Source organism: Pyrgilauda ruficollis, unplaced genomic scaffold (assembly GCF_017590135.1).
Source record: "Pyrgilauda ruficollis isolate IOZ18807 unplaced genomic scaffold, ASM1759013v1 scaffold15, whole genome shotgun sequence".
Classification (NCBI taxonomy): domain Eukaryota; kingdom Metazoa; phylum Chordata; class Aves; order Passeriformes; family Passeridae; genus Pyrgilauda; species Pyrgilauda ruficollis.
In genome coordinates, this window is record NW_024513654.1 from 14,201,684 (window position 1) to 14,226,410 (window position 24,727).

General features: G+C 38.3%; 1 protein-coding gene across 1 annotated transcript in view; it reads left to right on the forward strand.

The window, feature by feature from the left end:
* LOC121350114 (gamma-aminobutyric acid receptor subunit pi-like) overlaps positions 1-24,411 on the forward strand; it is a 36,933-nt gene extending 12,522 nt beyond the window's left edge. Inside the window, exons 3-9 of the mRNA XM_041461150.1 lie at positions 1,261-1,328; positions 2,578-2,795; positions 3,419-3,501; positions 7,873-8,010; positions 17,361-17,513; positions 18,369-18,562; positions 24,097-24,411. Coding sequence (XP_041317084.1) covers positions 1,261-1,328; positions 2,578-2,795; positions 3,419-3,501; positions 7,873-8,010; positions 17,361-17,513; positions 18,369-18,562; positions 24,097-24,411 — 1,169 coding nt within the window. The remainder of the gene's footprint in view (positions 1-1,260; positions 1,329-2,577; positions 2,796-3,418; positions 3,502-7,872; positions 8,011-17,360; positions 17,514-18,368; positions 18,563-24,096) is intronic.
* Positions 24,412-24,727: the final 316 nt, after the last annotated feature.

Sequence of the window (24,727 nt, forward strand, 5' to 3'; positions counted from 1 at the left end):
TAGCACAGGGCATGCTGCAAACCTGCAGTCCTGTTGTAAGCTGGTGGTTTATATTTAAGCTTTCAACCAAGTCCAGAACAAAGGACTTACAGATTTTTTTCAGGAGTGACAGATGTGTAATGATTTTAACACGTGCATTAAACCAGAAAATATTTTGGAAAAAAATAAAAATACTAATATGTTTACACATCTTAGAATGATACATTTTTTTCTTTAGTGTTATTCAGGAGGGTGGAGTTGAACTTGATGTTCCTCTGCATGCCATTTGGGGCCGTATGGGAGATTTCTACAAAATGTATTGCAAGGAGCCAAGAAGGGCTTTCAGCCATGTGAGATGGGGGCACTATCAGCTGCAGAGATCTTACCTGAAGTATTTCTGCATTTCTCAGTGCTGTGTTCTTTTCTTCTCAATTGCTTGGAAAGATGCACTGATTTAATACTAATTTCTTTGTACAAGCAGTCTTTTAATTATTCTGCACATATTCAACCAGGAATAACGTGTTTTCATCAAAGTTCTGCATAAATTCTGCATTTTAAAATGCACAGCTGGTGATCTTCCTTCCAACAGTGTGAAATGCACATTGAGGAGGAAATGAGAATCAGAGCCTACTGACATTACAATAACAACTACTTAGGTAAGGTGTTTAACTACATTGAATAGGCCTTCAGCTTATGACAAGTTTTCCTTTATACTTTCCAAGTATTTAAATCACAAGTTTCCTGCTAGTGGTCAAAGGCAAGATATTAAATTACAATGATACAATATATACCATAAATTTTTAAATGGAAGTCACTCAGCTGTGCCATCTGGATATTAACCATGTGACATTGCCAGGTGAAACTTCTTACTTCACCCACATCTGATGGACCAGATGTTGCAACTGGAAGAATTCTTTCCACTGCTCTGCACCTCAGAGCAGAAGAGTGTGATGTACCATGGGGATTGTGCCTTCCACACCTCATTGTGTAACATTTTCCCCAGCACCTTTTTTTCAGGGGAAAAAGTAATATAAACCAGGAAGTATTTAAGAAATAAAGCCTGTTTCTGAAAACTAAAATAGTTTTAGCTCAGAAGTATGACATTTTGGTTAAGAATGTGAAAATTCTTGCATAGTCAGTGTTTCAGGAATATTTAAGATAGCCTCTAAACATTTAGGAAGAAAAATGGAAAGATTTTGTAAACAGTTCTCATGAACACTGAATATTAAAGAATTATGAGCTACATTCTGACTTTTTCTTTTTTTTTTTTTTTTTTTGCAGATGGTCCTGTGTCAGTTGGAATGAGTATGGATATTGCAAGCATTGATACAATATCAGAAATAAATATGGTATAGCATTTTTGCAGTCTTTTCTTTGCTTGTTGATAAGCTGATGTCTTGTGCTTACAGCTGCTGGCAGCACAACTTTGGGCTTGTCTCCTTGTGAAGTCAGTATGGGTTAGGAGATGGAATTCTCTTTTTCACGACACATAGTGTTTATAACACTATAATAAGCATAGAAATGCAGCTGTGAATCCCACCTCTCGATGATACAAACAGAAATCTGCTACTGAGTATCAATCTTAATGAGAAGCATGTGGCTCAGTTCTCATTTTCCAGCTGAAATGTCTAAGTCTTTATGCATTTCAGAAAAATAAAGATGTATTCATGTGCCTTTGAAGCCACTCTCCCTGTGATTAGATACAGCTGAACTCAGGCTGTTTTTCTCTTCTGTTGTTGCTGTCATACATTAATTTATTCCAGCTGTGTTTCATTTAATTTGTAGCATTTGTTCTTGAACAAACTATGAAATGGAATGTACATTTCTACTTAAAGATCCTCCATTGGTACACAGAAATAAAAAGAAAAAATAATTAATCAGATATTACATTGAGTGTATTAGTAATTAGTAATTATTAGTTACTATTGTATTAGTAATTAGTAATTATTAGTTACTATTTAGGGGAAATAAGGTCAGAACTTCAGATGAATTTATAATTTTCATAAAAACACATAATAAAATCAAAAGTTCTTTTAAAAGTGTAAGAAATAATGTGATCTTAATGTAGGACTGCAAGGCATCTAAATTGAAGTGGAATTGGACTGAGTGCTGTGTTCAAGGTCTTGGTAAATTTGATGCCACTTTGTGATGCTAAAAGGAGAAATTGTGCTAAAAGATTCCTTTCCTGTTTCACTAACTTCTATATGAATTTATTCAACTTTTTGCCATGTGCTCTTAAAAAATTCTTTATTTATTAGCTTATGTGAATAAAGTGAGATTTGGAACCATTTACATAAATAATTCTAAATCTTCAAAGTTTACAGAGCCAGATTATCTGCTTACAAAGCTCTGAGGACTTCAGCTGATTCATAGCCCCAAGTAAGGCCAGCAGCTTTTACTGTAAATGAACATTAGAACAAAATCTACCAACCTCACATGGAGTGCCAGAAAATTTGGCAGAATTCAGTACAGCTGCTCTTGGAGTGCCAGGGACATGGAGAATCACAGTTTGTGCCCAGCAGCTGTTTCCATATACTTCTGTAAAAGTGAATACAGCACAGGCTCCCTTTGTATGATAATTTTGATTTTCTCTTTGAGGACTACACAGCTACCATATTTCTCAGGCAGCGATGGACTGATGAGAGGCTTTGTTTCGATGGTAATAAGAGTTTGAGCTTAGATGGTCGACTTGTGGAAATGCTTTGGGTGCCAGATACCTTCATAGTTGATTCAAAAAAGTCTTTTCTTCATGATGTCACTGTTGAGAATCGTCTCATAAGGATATACCCTAATGGAACAGTGTTGTATGCTATAAGGTATGTAAATACCACATATCAGCCTTTAGGATTGTGTCTACTTATGTTTCAAACTTCCCAGGTTCTGCTTAGCAAAATGGGTCTGTTTGTAAAAGTAGTGTCTTGTAGTTTTATGAATACGTAATATTCTTGATCAATATGGATAAATTCTTAAATTTAGTAATAGATCTTCCCTAAATAGACCCTTTTGCTTTCATGCAGGCTGAACACAGGAATTGCATGTTGCCATTCCAGTTTGCAGTGAAGCCATCGCAGGGGCAAACAAGCTGTGATGATGGATTTGCATGATTTATTGTGAATTACCCTTTGTAAAAGGTTTTGATAAATATAACAAAATCTTAAAATATATTGCAAATAACAAAGGAAAATGTGTGCTGTAAGTGAGAAGGGAGCAAATGGTGGACTTTTTAGACCATCAGTGAACTCAGCTGTTCTGCTGTGGTTTCTGTTTGGGATTGTATTACTCTGATACATTAGATACCAGTAAATAATAGATTTTTCCCCCTCACAATAGATATCAGGCTGAAAATATTATTTCCAGAAGGATACATGGCATTTTTTATTTTTACTGCTGAACATTTTTGTCCCATCAATACTTAGAAAACTTTTTTTTTTTCTCCAAGGATCACCACAACTGTTTCATGCAGCATGGATCTGACTAAATATCCAATGGATAAGCAGACATGTACTTTGCAACTGGAGAGCTGTAAGACACTTAATCCTTATTGTTTTATACAATTAGAAAAATATCTGTGATCTATTTCTGCTACATATTATCAGAGTGGCTGGAATTTTCATAAAAGGCAAGGGACATGTGGCCAGCCCCTGCTGAATTACAGTGGTATCTGTGTGCAAAGATGTGTGCACATATGTGCACAAGAAATCACTGAAAATAGCATGGCAATACTGAATTGCTGTAGTGCTAATTAATGATTGAGCAAAATCCTGGGAGATTCTCACAGGCTTGGTTTTGCAGAGCATCCTGCAGTTACTGTCTTGGTCTTCAGAGGGAGTTCTGTAAACAGGCATTTTCTAGCACAGATGGGATAATTTTTTTTTCCTTTTCAGAGAGTATGTAATTTTTTCCCCCTGAGATAAAATTCCTTTAGGAAAGAAAGAAATGAGAATAAGGCTTATTTGTAAGGCATGTAGTTCATATTTAATAATTTACCATTTTCAGATCTTACTCTGACTTATTTCATTGTCTCTGTGTCAGTGCCCTGGTAAAAAATGTAATCAATTGATGAACAAGAGTAAATATATTTTTTTCATTTTATCAATCAATATCCTTATATTTTCTTTGAAATAGGTTCTCTAATACTTTGTAGGCATGGTTACTTTGCAAACACACAAACATGCACTTTTTAAATTAAATGTTTGCTATTATTCATATTACAAGAGTCTAGAAAACAATTTTTGCATGGGATAACATAGAAGAATAACCATTTCTGTAAGATGAAAATATATATTTAAAATATGTGTCAATACATGCTCAAAATCTTTTGGAAGGTTTTTCAGTACTTGTCAAGTTTTATTCTGTATCTTTTCAGAAATGTGTGTTGTTCATCTCCTGTTGTTAATGACCAATTAGATTGCCACAAAGTTTCATTTTAGACAGAGACACAAAGGAAATGGACCCAAAACCTTCTTCACACAGGCATCTGTCTAGAACAAGCAGTTTTTGAGATTTGTTTAACAAACTGTGATTTGAATTGGAATTGGGATTTGTCTTTATTTTCCTTTGGAAGAGCATATTGGCAAATCAATGTATATAGATATAAATCAATGTATATAGATTTAAATCAACAGCACTGCCTAATGAGTCATTTAGTATTTCTCTAGTTCCCAAATGAAATATATGTCCCACAGGAATTTACAATTTATTTGACAGGATTAAAAAAAAAATAAAAAGGAGAATTCCCCATATAATTAAAACCAAGCTTTTTTCAGATTGATTCCATCTGCTTTTTCAACAGCACACAAGTGTCTCCTGTCTGAGGGGAAAACCCAGTCGTGTCACAACAAATACTCCCATTACATTGGTGTTTAGTTTTGAGGAAAAGAGATAGAAGCAACAAATACAAAAAGGAAAGAGTGTGCCTTGGGCTGTGGCCTTTTCTCATCAATGCACTGCGGTCCTTTCTTTTGGGTAGGCTGGAAATGGGGTTTGTTTCCCCAGGTGATAAGCTATATTAATTTATAGATGAATAATGTCACCATCCTCCTGGCATGCTGCTTGCCAAGACCATTACCTGGGTTTAAGAATTGTGAATTCAGACATACGCACACATCTGCGTATTGGTGCTTGTAAATAAAATGTAAAATCTATAGCAAATATTTGAACTGAAACAAAGAGTTAGGCTTTTATTAAGTGATTATTAATATAAGGACAAATATGTCATGATATTATGCGGTAATGGCTTTACACCATAAAGCATCCCCAGTGACCTTTCCAACATACTTTTCTGCTGTTGCTAGTTAGTAACTTTAATTGACTTGTACTTTCTACATAGCAAAACACATTTTTGCCAACATGTTACTGTTTTTTCCCCCCCTTATTGCAACACTTTGGAATATGTTAGAAAACAGACACTTGGCACTCTGAGTCTCTTGATATGGGTGCTGTGACATTTGGGAAAGTGGAGGGATCCTGCCTTGGTTGGTGCTGCCAAGGGGGAGTTCCTGCTCTCTGCCGTGTGGCAGGGAACACCACCATTCATCCTTGTTGGGCTGAAGGGTTTGTCCTCACATTTCCCTCACACAGACCCCCAGTTCAAATACATATTCATGTCTTGGGCGCATCTCTGAAATTTTATTTCTTTTTGAACTTGTCGTTTACCATTTATTCAGTGAAGAGCCATGTGAAGGCACTTACCTTGTGCTTGACAATCAGTGAAAATTAAAATTAGCAACAGAAAGGTAAAGAAACTAATTTGTATTAGGCATTATGAATGTTTAATCCCAAATTTACTATTCCTGTAGTTAACCCTGTTGACATTAGCAGCTCATACTCTATCAACAATGTGCAGGAATGAGACATTCTGGGCTTGAGGAATTAGCTCGGATAAAAACTCAGTGTCACATAAAGAGAATAGAGATTACTTGTAAAAGCCAAATAACACGGGCTTAAGGATTTTGTCTCTATAAACTTTTGAAATGTTTTATAATTAGTAAAATGTTAATCCCTTGAATAAAGAACAACAGAGGGAGCACTGTACTATTTAACTTTAAAGACTGTTGGGAAGGCTCTCTCAGTAAAAATTCTTCTTAAGAGTTTTGGAATTATTATACTCAAAGAATTTTCATAGGAAGGATCACCCAAACCTACTAATTGTCCCACTAATGAGAATATTTTGGAACAAAAGCAAAAACCTCTGTTTCAAGACATGCTCGTTATCGTTCGTGTGGGCACCAAGAACTTCTCCCGTCTCACACAACATGGAAGGCTGAATATCTTATAAAAACAAGTGGTTCTTTGGACTTTATTTAAATGTCTGCAGTTCATTTATACTAAAGGAAGTAAAATAAATCCATGGCCAGAATCATGCATAAAAACTGGTTATATGAGCCTCCTTTTTTTTGACTAAGGACAATGCAATCATTTGTTTATAGAAAATGTTACTTCTATTTTACATCTCACAAATCTGGGAAATTTCCCAGAATGTGGTTTTAGGGAATTGAAAACTTAGCTTGGATGCATATGCTTTTGGCTTAGTCATTTGACACAAAAGCGTTTTGCCTTTAATTGCTATAAATGTGATAATGTGAGCAGAGATTCCAGGCCATGATACCTTTTCATGTAACTGCCAGTGATAGTGAAAACAAAATCTACATTTAAAGAATGAGCAGAGAAAAAATTTTCAGGTGAAATTGTCATTTAATAGATAACCAGCCCAGTGTTTCCCTACAATAAAATTTACAAACTCCTTTTCTTTTCCTGCTGAGATGGCTGAAGAAATCAGTTCTGTTTTGTCATTGCAAGAAAAAATGCCAATAACTTAAAAATATTGAGGCACTTTTTTTTTTTTGTTTTAATGCATCTCTTTTTTCTGTGATGCTAGGGCTTTGTTCTTTTTGCAGCATATACCCTTGTGCAATGTATTGCGTTATTGTCTCACTGTAATTTACTTACAGTTGACTGAAGTCTAAAAATAATCATCAGCTCATGTTTCTGTTCCCTAAGCTGAGCTATTAACTTGCACAATATAAATCTGTCAAATACAAGAATGATTGATCTAAGTAAGCTAAAGAAAAAAGATGTTCAAATGCTCCCTGTTAACATGTAAATTACATTACCATAATCTTGAATTAATCATATACACTAGTCTGTAAAGTAGCTGCCTTTTATATAATGGGGAAAAGCTACAGAGGTATTTTAGCTGTGATTGTGCTGCACATTGACAAGTGTGTGCAAAACACAGTTGCCTTCTGATAGATGATTCATCCAGCTCCTAATTACTGCTTGAAGGTTAAGAGGGAACCTCCTGGGGCCCCTGAAGCCTGCCTCGCTGTTGAGCCTGCAGAAACATCAGCTCTAAGCTGGTGTCCTTGGCAAGCATCTGAGCTCCTCAGCCAAAACCTTGTCCCAGGTGATGATTCAAGCTCAGGCTGGAGCACAGCACCAGTGAGCAGCAGCTGTGCTGCTCTCCTCATCCCTTCATCTCTATGGGAATGAGGACCAACCCGTTGCTGCACCGAGAAACAGCGCGACACACGGCACATTTCATGTCCAGTCAAAATGCTGGCAAGTGCTGCAGTTCAGAAAAGCTCTAGTTTCTTAGAGCCTAGTAGCTTTTGCCTTTAGAATACCAGATGGTGCTAATCTATTTTATTAGTTTGTCATTTATACTGAAATAGAAGATATAAAAAGACCACCTCCAAAAACGTCAGCTTTTAACTTACAAGACTTTGCATGATATTGGAAATTTTGTTGTGAACAGGCATTATAATCTGCCAAAACCCATCATTGTTTATGTCTAAATGTACTTCCAGAAATAAGAAACAGCTGAACCATAAGTGTGCTCTACACAAATTATTGTGCAAAATACAACAATTGTTGGCTTGTGTCTCGCTACAGGGGGTTATAACATCAATGATGTCATGTTTTACTGGACCAGAGGAAATGATTCAGTTCGAGGTTTGGACACACTCCAGCTGGCACAGTACACAGTAGAAGACCACTTTACCTCTGTAACTGAAGCTGTGTACGAGACAGGTAAAAACACCCCTAAAACACTTTCTGGGTGGAGTTTGAACTATGGCTTTGGAAACAGAGCAGCATTAAGGACCTGAGCACGCTGCTTTCTGTTAGGATGACAGTTTTCCTGTTCTAATAATTACATTCTTGAATCCAGAAATACTTTTCAAGTTACAAGCAGAGACCAAGCTAATATAAAGACTGAGCATTTTCTTGGAGGCTACCCATTATCTAAAGAATTATAAACAAGAATCTACTGCTCCTTCCATGCATCAGGGAGAGCTCTTGTGAAGGAAGAGGAGCATGCAGCTGGGCGTTTAAATTGGAGGCAGACCAGGGTACCCAGCTCAGATCAGCCATTCTGGCAAGTCAAAAGCTTCTATTCATCTGTGGAAATTCCAAGAATATGCTGCATGCTTTCACAGCTGCAGGAATTTGAGTTTCATGGCTACTGCTTGTAGGAGTTGCTGTTTCTGTGGCAGCTCTGCCCAACCTGGTGGGCAGCAGGAAGGAGATTGCTCGACCTGAGGTTCCTGTGCCCAGGGAAAGGTCAGGAGCGTTTCCACAGACCTGCTCCTCTGCCGAGCTCAGGAAACTGCTGAAGAAAGTTTCCTCTAACTGCAAGACCTAACCTCAGGGAACAGTGTGCTCTTGATTATTTTCCAGAGATTTTGAAAGGGATTTCAGAGTTCAAGACCTGCCAAACCTTCAAAACTGCAGTTTCACCAGAGGACATGTTTCTAATTCTGAATCACAGAAATATAGTTTCTCTATTCCTTTATTGGTTATTTCTGCTTTAATAACACAACACAGAGAAACTTGTGATCTAATTTCAGGTATTAATTCAGGCTAAAAAATTGAAGTTCTCTAAATAGATGTAAAGGTATAAATTAAATACATACATAAATATCAGGCTCGAGGATCACAATTTCTTGCTACTTATGTAAGTGACATCTGCTTGCCTTCCTCTTTACAGCTTCTGGGTAAGCAACATCAGGTTCAATCAAAGAGTAATCCTTTGCTGCTGTTCTGCCCAGAATGGTATTCCCCATACAGGAAAGTGGAAGAGGAGACCTGCTTAATTCCTATCACAGTCTATCACAGAATCAGGAGCTTAAAGACAAAAATGTTTGGTTGTTTTGGTTGGTTGTTTTTTTTGGTTTTGCTTGTTGTTTAACTAGATTGACTAAAACCAATTTCCAATTAGAGTTGAAGAGGTATGATCAGATGAACTGTACTCTTCTTCCAGTAAATGATGGTGTCTTCCTCCCTTTGTCTTGGCAGGAATCATATGTGTGAAGTCAAAAGCCACTTTTTGTTTTAATTACACGTTTTAAGACACACAGATTAATTCAATTAAAATTTCTCACACCTGCTTGTTCCAGTTCTTTTATTCAAGACAGCCATGTTATCAAGTGCTGTGCAATGTTCTTAAAATTGAATCTCCGAATCCTCTTAATTTTCTACCGAGTCATTCTGAACTAGGTGCTATTTTCTACAGTTTTTTTGGAAAGCAGTGCCTACTGTAGGCCATATTAAAAGAAAAAAGCAACAAGATTATGGAGCTGTGTAATCAATTTTGGAATGAAAAATGTTGTTTTGCATTTCCTCAGTGCCATTAATAGATATGAGAGTAGCTTATAAATAACAATAATGTTATAAATAACAGCTGTTTCTAACCACTACAATTCAAAGGACTAAAGCTAAAGTTATGAGAGAAGAGCTGTGTGCACTATTTCCTAACACAGCAAAAAAAGCAATCAGGGTTTGATACTCTGTGAACTTGAACAGGCAGTACAGCTGCTGTGCAAGTGAAATATTGTACAGCAGTGCAAAACCCAAGTTCACGTACAGGCACTGACAGAGCCAAATTTAAAATGCAGTCAGCAAAATTCCTGCATAAGTAACTTCAGTAAATTTAAGAAAAGGACACTGAGGATTAATCTTGTTTGTAGAACAGCATGTATCACATAATAGTAATCACATTACCGTAATCACATAATAGTAAGTCACTTTGAATAATGTTAGCTAGATTTCTGGCTAGGGTTTGGTGTTGATTTTGTTTTGGTAGAGAACAATTTCATTTTGGACATGGGTAATTTATTAGAACTATTGTTAGAACTATTTTCTACATGTCTTTAACTATAGTCCTTATTCTTTGTACACTGATAAACTCTTGGACTCCCAAACCATATTATCTGCATCAGTAGGTGCTGTGTTTTTATTTTAGCTGTCCAGCCAACACCACCTGCATTCTCAGAGTAATAAATACTAATATAAAAAGCTTGCTTTTCTTACTGGAAAAACATAAAAGAAATGAAGAACTGTTTCAGTGTAGCTTTTTTGTATAAATAATCAGAGAAATAAGGCTGAAATACATTTTAAAAATTCATTTAATCTATTCTTGTGTCACAAGGCAAGGTCATCTATATCTGCAGCCTACTTCCTGACAGATGTTTCTAGGAGTAAGTCAGACAAACCTCCAAAGTGTCTGCTTCATAGCCTCCCTAGATGATTTTTTTCCTGGTGTTTATTACACGCATATTTTCCTCATGTCTAATCTTGATCTCCCTTGCTGCATTTCCAACCCATTATGTGGATATTGAAGACAAATGTCCTGCTTTTTTTCAGCAGCCTTTTCACTGTATCAAGACTGATATATCTTTTCTCAACAATTTACCTCTTTTTAAATTCATATAAGCAATTTTCTAGATGTACTGTCTTTGCTATTGTTCACCCATTGAATTTTCATCTCTTTGCTGATATGCCGCACCCAAAAATGGGTTCCCATTAGATATCCTCTGAGGATGGAAGGGTTTACTTAATATGTTCCATGAAATCTGCTCCTCTTTATGCATTCTAGGCCGATATTTGCCTTTCTTGCAGAAAATTATAATGCATTTTTGACCTTGTTCAGCTAGTCATTCCTCCTAGTTCTCTGACTCCATTTTTTTCCTGTAACCACATGTTCCCTGAGCTCTGGGAGGTGGCGATTCCCATCTGAGTGCAGGACTTCATACTTGTTGAATTCCCTTGTTTTACTTGCATTTTAATAGTTGGTGAGATATTTTGTACTCCAGTCCTCTTCCCCAGTGTGCTAACTCCACCCCTAAAACACTCATGGTATGTCATCTTGTTAGGGAATAGTTTTGGGCACAGAACAGACCCTACGTGTTCCCACTTGATAAATGCTTCTATTTTCACAGCAAGCAATAGCTACTTAATCTCAATTTCCATTATTAGTCGGAGAAAGAAGCAAAAACATAATTTAGAACTTCATGCTAATTGGCTGCTGATAGCTTTTTTCCCCAGCATCTTTCCTTAAGTCTTGCACCCAGTGCTCAGTCCTCCTGTCAAGTCCTTGGCAGCAGCAGGGTGAAGAGGCTCAGCTTGCTCAGGTCGAGTCTAATGCTGAGTCTGCAGCCCAGAAGGCAGGGAGAGGCATGGCAGGCAGGCAGGGCTCTGGCGCACGTCCCCACTTGGAAAATGTCAAGTCAACAAACTGGCACATTCGAATGGTATTATTTTGGCAGAACAGAAGGAAAGAAGAGACAGAAGCATAAATTAAATCTCTGCTCCTTGATGCACAAAGACAAGATGTTTGCTCTGTTAAAAAGGCTGCAAAAGGAGCTGGCTGCTGTTCTCGTCTGCAGTCGCTGCCAGGGTTTTGATGTCTGCTCAAATCCTGCTGGAGCCTCCTTGGGCTGGAGGCCTGTCAGCCCTTGTGTGCCTGTGCAGGGCTGAAGCTCTGTGCCACTGGCCACTGCCTGTAGTCAGCTTCCCAGGGGGATGTCACAGCTAAGCCAGGGAGGAGTTGATCTCATTTATAATTAGTGATCTGAAATAAAAATGTATACAAAATAAATAGATTATATAAAGTTTGTATAAGATTGGATGTTCATCAGTCACGGTCTCTTTCTAAATAGAAGCACTGCCTTGCTTTGTCCTACAGGCTCCTCTGCAATTTCCCAAGGTTCAGGAGATTATTTAGTTAATAATCAAATTTTTCTAGGATTTTCAGTACTTTTCCTTTTAAGGTATGGTGCACTGAATAACTTCCCCTCTTCCCTTTAACATTTCTTTTATTGTCTGTAATTGCTCTCCAATTGTTACTTCTGAGAATATATTCTTTGCCATATAGGGCTCACAAAGAATCCCAGAGCTATTCAGTAATAATCTTACCAGGTAAGTCTTCAGTCAGCCTCACCTAAGATTCAAACAATTACCTGTGGATATCTATCCGTTATCATATTGTGTTCAATTTCCTTCTCTGAGCTCATAGCATCCCTCTATGTAAACAAGCTTTTCCACTTGAGTTGATGTTTTCCATCGTGAGTGTTTCTGAGATACTTCTTCAGTGTAGAACGGTTTAGAAAAAAACAATTTTGGAAATTTTGAAAAAGTTACAGTAACATAAAACCATATGGAAATGCAATGAATGGAAAGAATATCAAGGATATTAGGAAGCATTGTTTCCTCCTCTAAATTTCTTTATAGCATAGACATAAATAAACCCAAACTTGGAAAACTTTCGGTGGCATAATTTTTTTTTTTTTTGTTGTTGTTGTTGTTTTTTTTGTTAGGTAATTTAAGTGGATAAATATACATACACATATACACTACATGAAAGGGTTTGTTTCATTCTTAGGAAATCTGAATTTAAAACTTATTTTTGTAAAGCATTTTCATGAAGATGAAACACTTGTTGAGAAGCCCAGCCTGAACTTTCATTTCTTTTAGTTCACCTCTGAAAAGCAGTAGTGGTTTGTAAGATCTGCAGCATTTCTGACCAGTGAATGGTCCCAGCAGAGGAACTAAGGAAGGAGTTTGTGAGGTCTAGACTATGTAGTTTGTAAGATCTAGACTATGAAGGACAGAAGGCTGTTTTTTCTCTGAGGGAAGGGCAAAGGAGCTGTAATAGCATATTAGCAATTTATATTGTCATCCTTGGCATCCTGCAGCAGTCAGAGAATTGCATTTCAGTCGCACAACTTATTTATTGTGTAAAAGTGGGGACATTCTGATTGCTCACTGCCTGTGTTCATTGTAAACAAGCAATAACAAAATTGCATACTGAAAACTACAATTTCAGTGTATAGTTATACCAGTGAAATCTATTTTAAGCTCTCCTGTCCTCTGCCCTGAAAGGATGGGTGAGAAGGAAATGATGCATTGGTAGAACTACACTGACGTGCTTGTGTGAGTTGTACATCACACATTTTAGCAGACACCCAAGGGGCTATCATGAATAATTCATGAGAGAGAAAAAGATGCTCTTTGTGCCTGGCTGCACACCTCTGTGCAGGACACCAAAGTGCTTCTTACATAGAGAGTGATGTGGAGCAGTCTTTTACTGGAGTAGAGTTCAGCAGAAAGTCCAGGAAGTGGTTGTGGGGATGGTGGTCTCATCCCAAAGCACTGAGAGTGGAAATTAGGAACTGCTGCCAGTATTTATGGAGAATCAATCCTTCCTTAGTTACCTCTGCCGGAACCATTCACAGGTCAGAAATGCTGCAGAAAAGATCAAAGATGCAGCATTCTGCCATCAGCTGGGAGAGATGCCACAGAAAAATGGGATAATCAGAAAATGAATGACCTAGGGTGAAAAGGAAGCTTGTTTAGGTTTATGTGTTTCCCAAGCAGTGCAGCAAGTCATTGTTGACAGAATCATCAGTGGCAAGTCTATACAAAGTGTCTGATAGTCAGAACTGTAAATTAGAATATAATTTTAAAATCCAAAAGCCAAACTTCAATGACAAGTTATAAAATGACAAACCAGTTTTTATTGCCTTCAGAAAGATCTGACTCAGACCTAGGCCTGCTCAGCTACTGAGAAAAGCCTGTGCAGGTATAATTTTGATGACGCTTTAACAACTTTGGTCAGCTGGACTTTCTCCTTTTTAGGGTACTTAGCAGTAGAGAAGGTTAGAGTAGGTATGGAGACTGTCATCTGCTGTTTGGGTTTGTTCTTCATCTACAACTTAGAGCTACTGTCTACTTCTGTACTTCTGCTCCCATAAATTCTGTAACGCCTGCATTACTCAGCCGAATGTTCTTTTGCTGTGGGGTCACCTAAGTAGAATACCTCACCCTGAAGTGTGTTTAGAGTATATATATTGACAGTCATTTAAGTTCAGGTTCATCTGAGAAACTGTTACACAGAGTAATTCAGTACTTTGATAAGTGCTAATGCTGTGCCTTTGCTGCACTTAGGTATCTGCACAGAAATTATTTCTGTCATGTTAAGAAATTTAAATCAGAGCAGTCTCACACTGACGTGACATTCATCATGGGCCAGAAACTTGAAAGAAAAAACATATTTTCATTTTAATGCAAGTATTTTGTTGTCGAGCAAATGGCAAACTTGACAGTTTTGAGGAGTTAATTTGAGCTGTGCTTGAGTTAACTCTAGTAAAGTCAGGACTAGGATTTCATGAACCTTTTTCAATGTTGTTCTGGCTGATGGCACCATGGTCTCAGATGTGCCAGTCAAAGGCAATGAGATACAGCATTGCTCTCTCACATGCAGCTCACGCAACAGGAGCAGCAAATCTGTTCTTTTAAAGATGAAAACTTCTGGTACATGTGTGGTGTGGATGAAAAAGGGACTGCAATATTTCTCTATCTTCATTTTATCCCATTACTCATTTCTTTAGCATGATAAGTGTGCTCTGAATACTTTTTCTCAACTACTGATTCCTTCAGTTTATTACAGGAGGAGCTCTGATGATTTCTATATATAGGTTGCTTCAAAATTTCCATTATAAAAGCTCTTCTGAACTCTTTAGAGAAATGCTGACACTATTATTATCATGTCCATGATATGTCTTTGGATTCTGGCAAGCAGAAAGCCTTAAGGTTAGAGAAATGTCTCTTTTTTGTTCCCCAAAAAGCCACTCAGCTATAAGCTGTTACATCTCTGTTTCTCTTTGTTCACATTACTTCAGAAATTTCTGGCATCAGAAAAAATAACACCAGAATATTCAAAGGACTTGTCTAAACTTGGAAATTGCAAACTGTGGCTTTTAAATCTGATATTTTGAACTAACTTCACATGTATGCACTTAACTTTTATACTGAGGTAAATAGAGATACAGTTGTAGGGCAGTAACAAGGAGAGGGTGTTATTGTGTGGCTGTATTGGCTGTTTCAGAGTTTTCCTTCTTGACAATGAGTTCTTCTGAGGCTGAACCACAGGAAATCCCCAGGTGCCTGTGGCACTCCGCAGGAAGGATGGCCTGGTCTCTTCACTCCCCTTTGCTGGGCACATCCTTCCCTGTGGTCAGCACAGAAGCACAACACACACAGCTTTTGTGGAGTATCCAGTTCTCTTTCCCTACAAGTGCTTTGTGCTGCAGCCTTTTGTTGTGCAGACTCAGAGCTTTCCCTTTGCACCACGCTCATTTCAGAGCACAGTGGGTGCAGACAGAGAAAGTAAGGTCGCACAGTCATCTGTAAGTTTTTCACTCCCTGACTTCTGAGTGCTTTACTTTGGTCTCCATACACTTAAAATCAGTTTTGGTGAGCAAAATGACATTTACTGAAAGAACTGTATTGGTAAAAGTCACAGCCTTGGTAGAGGCACGCTGGTGTAATGTTCCTCTTTTCATGCAAAAATGTTATAATGGTGTAGAACATATTTGTACATCTTGCCTCATGGAGATAGTCGAACTGTAATGTTTGTACCCTTTCTTTTAGTTGAACACTTGAGGATTTCAATATACTGAATTTACAAAGAAAAACCGTAAACACAGAGTATTTTTATGTTTGGAAGGAGAAAGAACTGACTACCAGAGGACTATTTAGTTTAGTAGGGAAGAGATGGTCAATGCGGCAGAAAACGGAAAACAAGTTAATATTAAAAATTAGGCATTGATTCTTAGCAAACAGAATTCTTTACCAAGAGAAATGGGTGTGTCTAGATATCCTCAGACTAAGTCTTCATGCCTGTGTGAAAAGTGGGCTCTATTCCAACCAAAATTATTTAGTTCAAAGCAAGGCATGATTAAGGAAATTTAGTGGCTTGTGATTAGGGTCAGACTACTTAATGCAATTCTTTCTGTTTAAAAAATCCTGTTATTGTTCTCTTGATGCCATATATACAATGCTTTTAAAAATTGCAATTTAGCCATCCATTTTCTCATCTGAGAGCAGTAAGACATTTCTTGGCATCCACTGCTTGCACTTCAGGCTTTTAAAAGTGCTCTTCTTTGTGTCTCACAGCACACCTGAGGGATGCACAAATAGCCTGTCTGTGCCTATATTGCTGTTGCTGAAGTGAATTCACTGTTCTGTAGTTTTGTCCTGACTCACAGCAGGCAGCATTGGAAGCAGATATTGGTGCCAGAGAATAGGTTTTGTATTAAAATAGCGGAAGCCAAAGCTGTTGGACTAGAAAGCATTTGTCTCTCACTGATATTTCACTGGCATGCAAATGTTAAAATGATTTTGTAAAAGCTTTGTAACATTTATTTTGTAACCTGGAACTTCAGAACAAGAAGTCTTTTCTGCCCATTTAAAGAGCAAGATTTTGTTTTCCTGTAATGCATTGAGCTGGTAACAATTTCAGGTGGTGTGCTTCAACATAGCCAATTTTTGCTCAGTTAGGCAGCTGGATAAGAAATTCAGGCTTTGCTCATTAGTGTGCTGTCCCCTCATGAAACACAGTTCTGTATTTGACTCTGTGATCCCAAAAGTTCATCTTCTGGAAATCACTGACTTAGAAACAAATAATTTGAGCCACAACAGTGACACTGCTCAGAGCAACACAAACACTCTAATGCACTAATGCAAAGGAAAAATAGATCATGAGGATGCAGCGATACTGCTTGGGTTTAAGTGGGATGTAAGAGGTAGGTCAGCAATTTCAGAGCAGGTACCCTCAATCCACGTCTTGAGCAGTAGTAAATAAAAAGAAAAAGAAATTGGATATGTGAGATAGTTAAAGGTAAGAACATGTGATACCTCCATGAAATGACAATCCTTACTCTAGTTTGCACAGTGGCTCACTCGTGGTTATGAATAGCAGCAACTAAACCCATACATGATTTCAAATTTCCTTGCCTTGTGTTGTATGATGAAACATCTTCATGCATTGATGGATTTATTTTTTGCTTTACTAATCCTCATTTAATTTCCAGTTCAAGGTGTCTCAAATAAAACTCTGGATATGGTGACTGAATGTTACATATTTGATTGTTTCCTTCAGTTCAGAGTCTTCAATATGAATTTTTCAGTGCCAAGTTTAATTTTTACGAGCTTGTTTGTTAAGCTTTTTCCACATTGTAGCACACCAAAGTAATACAGGTTGTTATTTCAAGGATCTTTTCAATAATTGTACCTTCACAATGTTTTTTTCCCTTCCACAGGACGTTACCCAAAACTTGTGTTTCACTTTGAACTCAAGAGAAACATATTGTATTTCATATTAGAGACATATGTGCCATCCATCCTTCTGGTTGTGCTCTCCTGGGTGTCATTTTGGATAAGCCAGTCATCGGTTCCAGCCAGAATCTGCATAGGTGAGGAGCTGATAAACCAGCCCAAACCCAGGGCTGGGCCACCGAGACGCCTTCCCTATTGCACCTACTTGGCATCCGTGTCCTGAAGTTGCAAACGCTTCTGAGTTTTATGGAATTACTTTTTGGGTTTGCCATACTCAGTGCATCATGTGGATTCCCCTTAAAGCCTTGCTATTCTTTAACTAAGAAAAATGCCTTTGGCAGCTACAGGAAGGAGACTTATAGACAGGGGAGGCCGCTGAAATCAAAGCAAAAATTATTTTGGAAATAATTTAAACATATTCAAATACAGGGCATGCACAGACAATTGTGAGGCTTTTGTGAGGTCTCACGATACATACTAATTAACACATGAATAACAAGAGAATTATAAGAGATTAAATATAATTAATTTCAAAGGAAGGATATTCTGAAAGGGAAAGAATGCAAATCAGGTTTGATCAGGCTGCAGGTGTGATGAAAAAATACTCCTACAGAACAGGGAATAAAGAAGGATTTCACACTGAATGAGGCCAATGGGCAACTACACTGAACAAAATGATATCTGAATGTTCTAAAGAGACCTTTTGCATAGATTTGCAATAATAATGTGTTAATCATAATTATACATTCCATGACACCAAAATCTCTCTCATTTTAATTTCTGGTCTTCTAAGCTTTGCTAACATTTTCTGTTACTCTTTTTAAGTATTTAACTTAAGAGTCACAAGTTAATTTTAAAGTCTTCTTCCTAAAACATGACCCATTAAATGCTGTGTAATCCTAGGAGTTTCAGATCCAGGGAAAACTCTCCTGCAGTAGAGGCCCTCAGTGCCATCTGTGTTATACTAGAACACACATTTTTCCATTCCACAGGTGTCACCACAGTCCTTACGATGACAACACTGATGATGGGAGCCAGGACTTCACTCCCAAATGCTAATTGCTTTATTAAGGCAATTGATGTGTACCTTGGTATCTGCTTCAGCTTCATCTTTGGAGCATTGTTAGAGTATGCTGTGACTCATTTCTGCACTCTGCACCAACTCAGCTCAAAGGAACTTCCAAAGGTAAATTAATTATTTGGTGTTGTCCTACAAACTGGATTTAAATTACCTTTGCTAAAAGGAATGAATTATCTTAGCACTAATGGTAAATGCATTTAAGGTAGTTTCTTTTTTAGAATTAGGGCAGGGAAACATAATAATCTTGAGAAAAAGAAAAAATATTCGTATACCTGGAGCTTTTCTGGAAGAGACCAAACAAACTGAAGCACTCTTCCTTCTCTCCTTTGGTATGGGCTTTATGGCCACTTATAAAATGTTATGGATGTCTCACAAAAAATCATAATCACTTCTTGTCTCACAGGCAATAGCATTAACTCACAGTTCAAAAACTGGTCTGAGCTTGGTGGCTTGATGCTACTGCAATATGGAAAAAAAAAAAAGAGTTTATACGATTCCATTTATGAAACTTGCACATGCATGGAACACAGGTCAGTCTCCTGGCAGATGTCTTCATGTGCTGGGTGTATCAGGTCCCTGTAGCTTTCTGCTCTCACCTTCTCTTTCAACAGCTGCACCTGAAGTCAGACTGGGATCCATTTTCCCTTCTGCATCATTTTTATAACAGTGCTTTTTGTGGCTCTGTAGAGTTTCTCACAACTCTAAAATACTCTGAAATATACTTAAAATAAAAATGGGTGAAATCAACATCGGTATTTTTGAGTCTGATGGTTGCTGAAATAATGAGGACAGGTTCATGAAGAGGTTTTGTCACATCTTCCATCTCCAGTGTATAGCAGTGCTTTCATAAGCAAGGAAAAATAAATCACAAGGAAGCTGAAAGATGATTGTCTTGCAGATTTTAATTATGGAACTGAACCTAATATGCATGATAAAGAAAATTTTAAGCAGCTTATGAAATTTCTGGATTAATAGAAAAAAGTGAAAGATGGAAAATGAGAATAACAGGAAGGGAAAAGAAAGGCAGAAAGAAGTTTGGTTGAGTGCTGTAGGGATAAATGTCCAGAAGCAGAAAGATTGTTAACTGTTTAAGCCAAATTAGAACAGAGCATCACAAATGCCTAAACAAAGCTCCTCAATATACTCAAGAAACAAGATACTGAGCTCAAGTGGAGGAGCTTCAAAACCTTTTGAAGGTCAGGCAATACGTGGGTGGGGGGGGGTTATGCCTAGATAGTTCATCAATTAATATGAGATTTTGGCTGTTTGGATGAAAGATAGGTCCTGCAAATGGACAAGAATATGTTAAGAGTGGTTGTTGGGTCTAGGTGTGTGGAGAAAGACTGCAAAATGGACACAAAGCTGAGCCACCCCAGTGGGTTGTGTGAGATAACGTCTATCGGGGATTGTCTGCAAATGGGCAAACACCCATTTCAAGTGAGGATTTAAGTAGAAAGCCTATAAGTAATTTTTATTGGCAAGGCAACATCAGTGACAATTCCCTGTGAGCATATCCATCTTGTGAAGTAAGTGGTTGTCATTTTGCTCATAGTGTACGGGAAAAAAAAGCTGCTTGGAGGTTCTGGTAAGAAAGTAAAGTGTTTCAGTGCTCGGATGATTAAGCATCTTTGGCTCTGTGAAGGGCACTTATGCTGTCCTTGCCTTCACCTGCCTCTGTCAGATTCCCTTTCATCTGGAGCAGGTACTCGTGCTTGCAGGTGGGATAGACATGGGAACTTGTAGATATCAAAAATGTGCATGGAAGTACGGGGAGGTACAGCTGTAAAATGAGAAAGGAAAGTTTTGTGATGAACTTTAGGACCAAAAGAAATAGTCTTTCACTTCAGGCTTGTTTTCTGCTTTCTGCTGGGCATCAGGAGTGAGCAAGCAAGCCAAATGCACTTCTTGCCCACATAAAGAGAGGGGTATAAAAGAAGGAACAGTTTTTTGGTCCTAGATCAGCTTGTGACTCTATAGAATAAGGAAAATTCTTGTCATGTCTTTTTCCTACTGTAGCCAAGGGCAAGCACCACTTACTGATCTGGGTGTCACGGAGAGCACACCTGATTTGTATTTCTCATTTCTTGTTGTAAAAACAAAAACATCACAAGGGCAAAAATACCAGCTAAAATCTCATGTCACTGTCTAGCAGCTACTTAGCAATTTATGTGTGAGTATCGTCACTGCAAATGTGTTGTCCTCATTATCAAATTCTCTTGTGGACACAGGTTAATTGGAAATCTCACGTCCCAGTTTGTTATTCCCATATGTGAGCTGGTAGAAAATTTGCACTCAGAATTATGTAAATAAATGTAGGAGGTGAAATGGAAATGTCACTGTCTCTCTTGTATAGGAATTAGTGGTACTCACTTGCCTCCCACTTTGCTCTTTGAAGAAGTTGGGCACTGGCATATCAAACCCATCTGAAGCCCCTGAGATCTCCAGTTTATAACATAAACTGGTGAAAGAGCTCATCATACCCACGCTCTTGCCATGTTTCACATCATGTGAACCAGGACCCACAGAGACACCTTCAAAGCTAATGGCAAAAGCACAGGAACCACCTGCTGCAAGGAAGGTCAGGCAGAATGTGCCATTCACATCAGCTCCAGAGCAGCAGGCTGCTTCAAAGGAGAGGTTGCCTCACCTGAGCTTCTTCTCTTTTGTACAAAGGCGTTAATTGTGCCCTCTTATAAAGCACAGAAATATTCCTTGGGTTTCCTCTGTCTTTTACCTAAACCTCCACCGTTAAGGCAGAGCAGAGAACAGTTTGAAAACTGCAAATCATTTTGTAAGTGTGATGTTCAGCCTCTGTGGTGTTTCTGTGCAAGCCTCATGCAGTCTTTATGAGAACCAAATAAGCTCCAGGTGTGCAACACTCTGGGCTGAAATATTTTTAAGCTTGAGCAGCTTTATTATCCAGTGAAAGTGACAACTTTCCTCAATTCTGTTGGCTCTTGGATGTCAGCAAACACTTCACTTAGTGCAAACAGCAGCCCCAGTATCAGGTGTCATAGACAGTGCTTTTTGGGTGATGTACAGCATCTTTCCTGGATGGTACTGATTTGGTATCTAAATAGAGCCCTCCTTAGTGGCAGCTGCCATTTCCTCACTGACAGCTGGCATCCAGAAAAAAACCCTAGTATGACATTTAAAACTGGAGCCACAGCTGAACACTCAAAACACAATTTATTTTTTTGATACAGTGTAAACCAGATCAGTCTTTCATCATGCTCAGTTCTTCAAAACAATCTGGAAAAGTCCCATGATAAACCCACAATATAAGACTGCAGTTTTTTATAAATTAGCCGGTATGGTTCTCTAGACTAGCTCCCTCCTTTCCCAGCTGTGATGCAGCACTTCTGCTCTAAACTCTCCTCTGTTTTGCAAGAGCCCTGCCCTGTTGCACTGCAGATAGAATCCTGTACACATGCACTGCTTATGGTATTTTCTGCTTAAGTGAGAACTGCCCCTTGGGGAGCTGAAAGGAGTCAAGAACAGCCTCATAACACATCAGCCTCCTGGGAATCACTCACATGCAGTTGTGAGAAAGGAGAAGTGGCACGTACACAATGTCCTTTCATGCTCTGAAATAAAACTAATTCTGAACAACTGATAGCCAGCCCTACCTGAGAGAAAAATAGACTCTTAAACTGAGCAATGCCCCAAATCCTGATGGTTTTGAAGTACAGATGTCGTAATGAAAAATGAAAGCAGGGGAAAATGTCGGAATTCTTCTGTCAGGTTCCTTTATTTTATTAATTTTTGAAGTGCTGAGTGCATTCATTAGGCTGTTGCTCCAGAGCCTCATTTCAAGTGCCAGGCACTGCTGACAAAAGCTCCTCTGCCATCCTCAGCACTCCCCTCAGCTGCCTGGACTTTTTGAAGCAGAAGAGAGAGAGATTTATAACAGAGTCAGGCCTCAAGTGAAAACTTGAGGTTTGAATTTTAGTACTACCCTGGGGATTTTTAAAGTTTCAAACTGGAGTTTTATGGGTTGATCCTCTTAATGCTTTATAGGCAGATTTTTGTCCCAGCCTTTCACAGAGGTGTGGGAGGCCAGGTGGAGGATGACCAAGGTTTTTTTGGTCATTGTATTTTTAGGATGACACATGTGTTGAGCTACGTTTATCTCTCAAATAAAATATCCTTTTTTTTTTTTTTTTAATTGAAAGTGGAAAGCTGCATTAATCGCTTTTCTACTGCCATTTGTTCTGCTTCACTGATTCACAGCAGTTTGAGGACATTGTCCAGGCTCCACGTTAATTTTCAAGGGTGTCAGTAATTTTAGATGAAGAAGACAGGCTCATGCTGTACATATGCACCCTGGGCAGAAGAGCAATTCTGTACCCGCATGGAGACCACTTAGGTGGTTTAATTGGCTTTCTTTGACTTTAATAGCTGGGGTATACCTAAATGAGCTTTTTGTCTGGCTGCATATGGGGATGTACATCTTAACCTTTCGAAAGTTTGTCCTTGTGTAAACTGTTTCTTCTCATGATGCAAATGGAAAAAAGCAAGTTGGTCAGAGGAAAGAGATTCTGCATTCTACACTTCACAAATAATTTTTTTAGACTTGTCTTACATTTATGCCACCTACTGATTTGGGGGGGGGGGGGATAAAACTATCAGGAGAAAAAAATATTATATATATGCCTACCTGAATTAAAATGACCTCTCCTCAAAGTAGGCATAATAAGGTTTGGTTTAGATACAAAATTGGAGCCAGCCTTTGTAGCTTTTTTCTGCTGGTGTCTCTGCAATATCCCAAGCCAAACTGAATACCCCAGAAATTCCAAGGAAGTTTTAGAGCTGAAGCTGCAGCTGATGTCTAATCCTGTGTCTTCTGACTCAGAAAAGCCACTGACTTCAAAGGGTGAAAATTTCATACACGAACTTTATGGCTCTGAGCCATTTCTAATCAGAGAAACAAAACCCACCAGAAGGCTTATACAACATTCTCCAAAGACCTGTCTTGATGCAGTGAAGAACATAAAAATATTCTTAACCCTAGCATAACTTTGAACTTAAAGCATGGGTTTCAGGACTTGACAGAAAGTATCACAAGCTATTCAGTATTAAGTCAGCTGTGGGTGGGGCTTGTGCCTCTTTATTTTTAAAGTCGCTTGATTTTTGTCACAAAGCACCAGAATGAGGTAGCCAGTTACACATAAGGAGAGTGTCTTGTATCCTGGGGTGCTTGATTTGGGGTGCAGCCAGCTCAGCAAGGTCTGGCAGCTCCCCCACCCTCTCCATCTCCAGGCTGGGGCTTTGCCTTCGCCCTTCCTGGGCACTAACCTGTGCCGGTATTTGCCCTGAGCAGAACACAGTTTACTGTTGTGCCTCTCAGGGATTTGCTGCTGTCTTAGGTAAAGTTCCTTGTCCATATTTGAACAAATCCAGATTTGCTTGACAGTGCTTCAAAAGTTTTTGCTGTATAGCGTTGTTAAGTCAATGTTTTCCCCATAAATGGAGGCTTTGAGGGCTGAAAGGAGCTGCCTGGGGCATGCAAGTGCTTGTCCTTGAAGTCGAGGAGTGAGACATTGGAGGAGTCAGAAGAGAAATCCCATTTGCTGCAGCTCTAAATAAACAGGTGTTGAAACATGCACTTAAGTACCTGCTGTTGTGTTCCCTATCAGATTATTGATGATGATGATGATGAAGAAGAGAAGAATGGAGTCCTGGCAGCAGTGACAAACAGTTGCAGTGCCCCTGACAATACGAACAAGACCGATTCAAACAAAAGCAAACAAACCAGCACTGACAGAAAAAGGGAGAGAAGTCAACACAGTGTGTGCAGTTCAGCGATGTCGGTAATGAAAAGACTTTTCTGTATCTTTGACTGCTTCCATGTTAAAAATCCTTACCACATAGACAACTATGCCAGATTCTCTTTTCCATTATCATTCATCATAATTAATGTGCTTTATTGGGTGTATTATTTGTATTTATAAATATTTTATTTCTTAATATTAAAGTTTAGAAAGGGGAGGGTAAATTGCGAAAAAATGGATAAATTACATTTGGATAAAGGGATACAAAAGGACATGCCACCTTTTCAAGTGTGTCTGAAAATTTTGTTAACTCACTTTTCTGTATTTAAATGTCTGTCATCCAAAACTGGTTTTGTATTAGCATGCATGTCCCAAACTATTTATCAAAGGCCAGTAAGTCCTTTTTTTTTTTAATATTTAATGCTCAACTTTGCAAATAAGAGTTATATTATACTTGTTTTTGAACTCCATTGAATAAATGTAAAAATGAAATGAA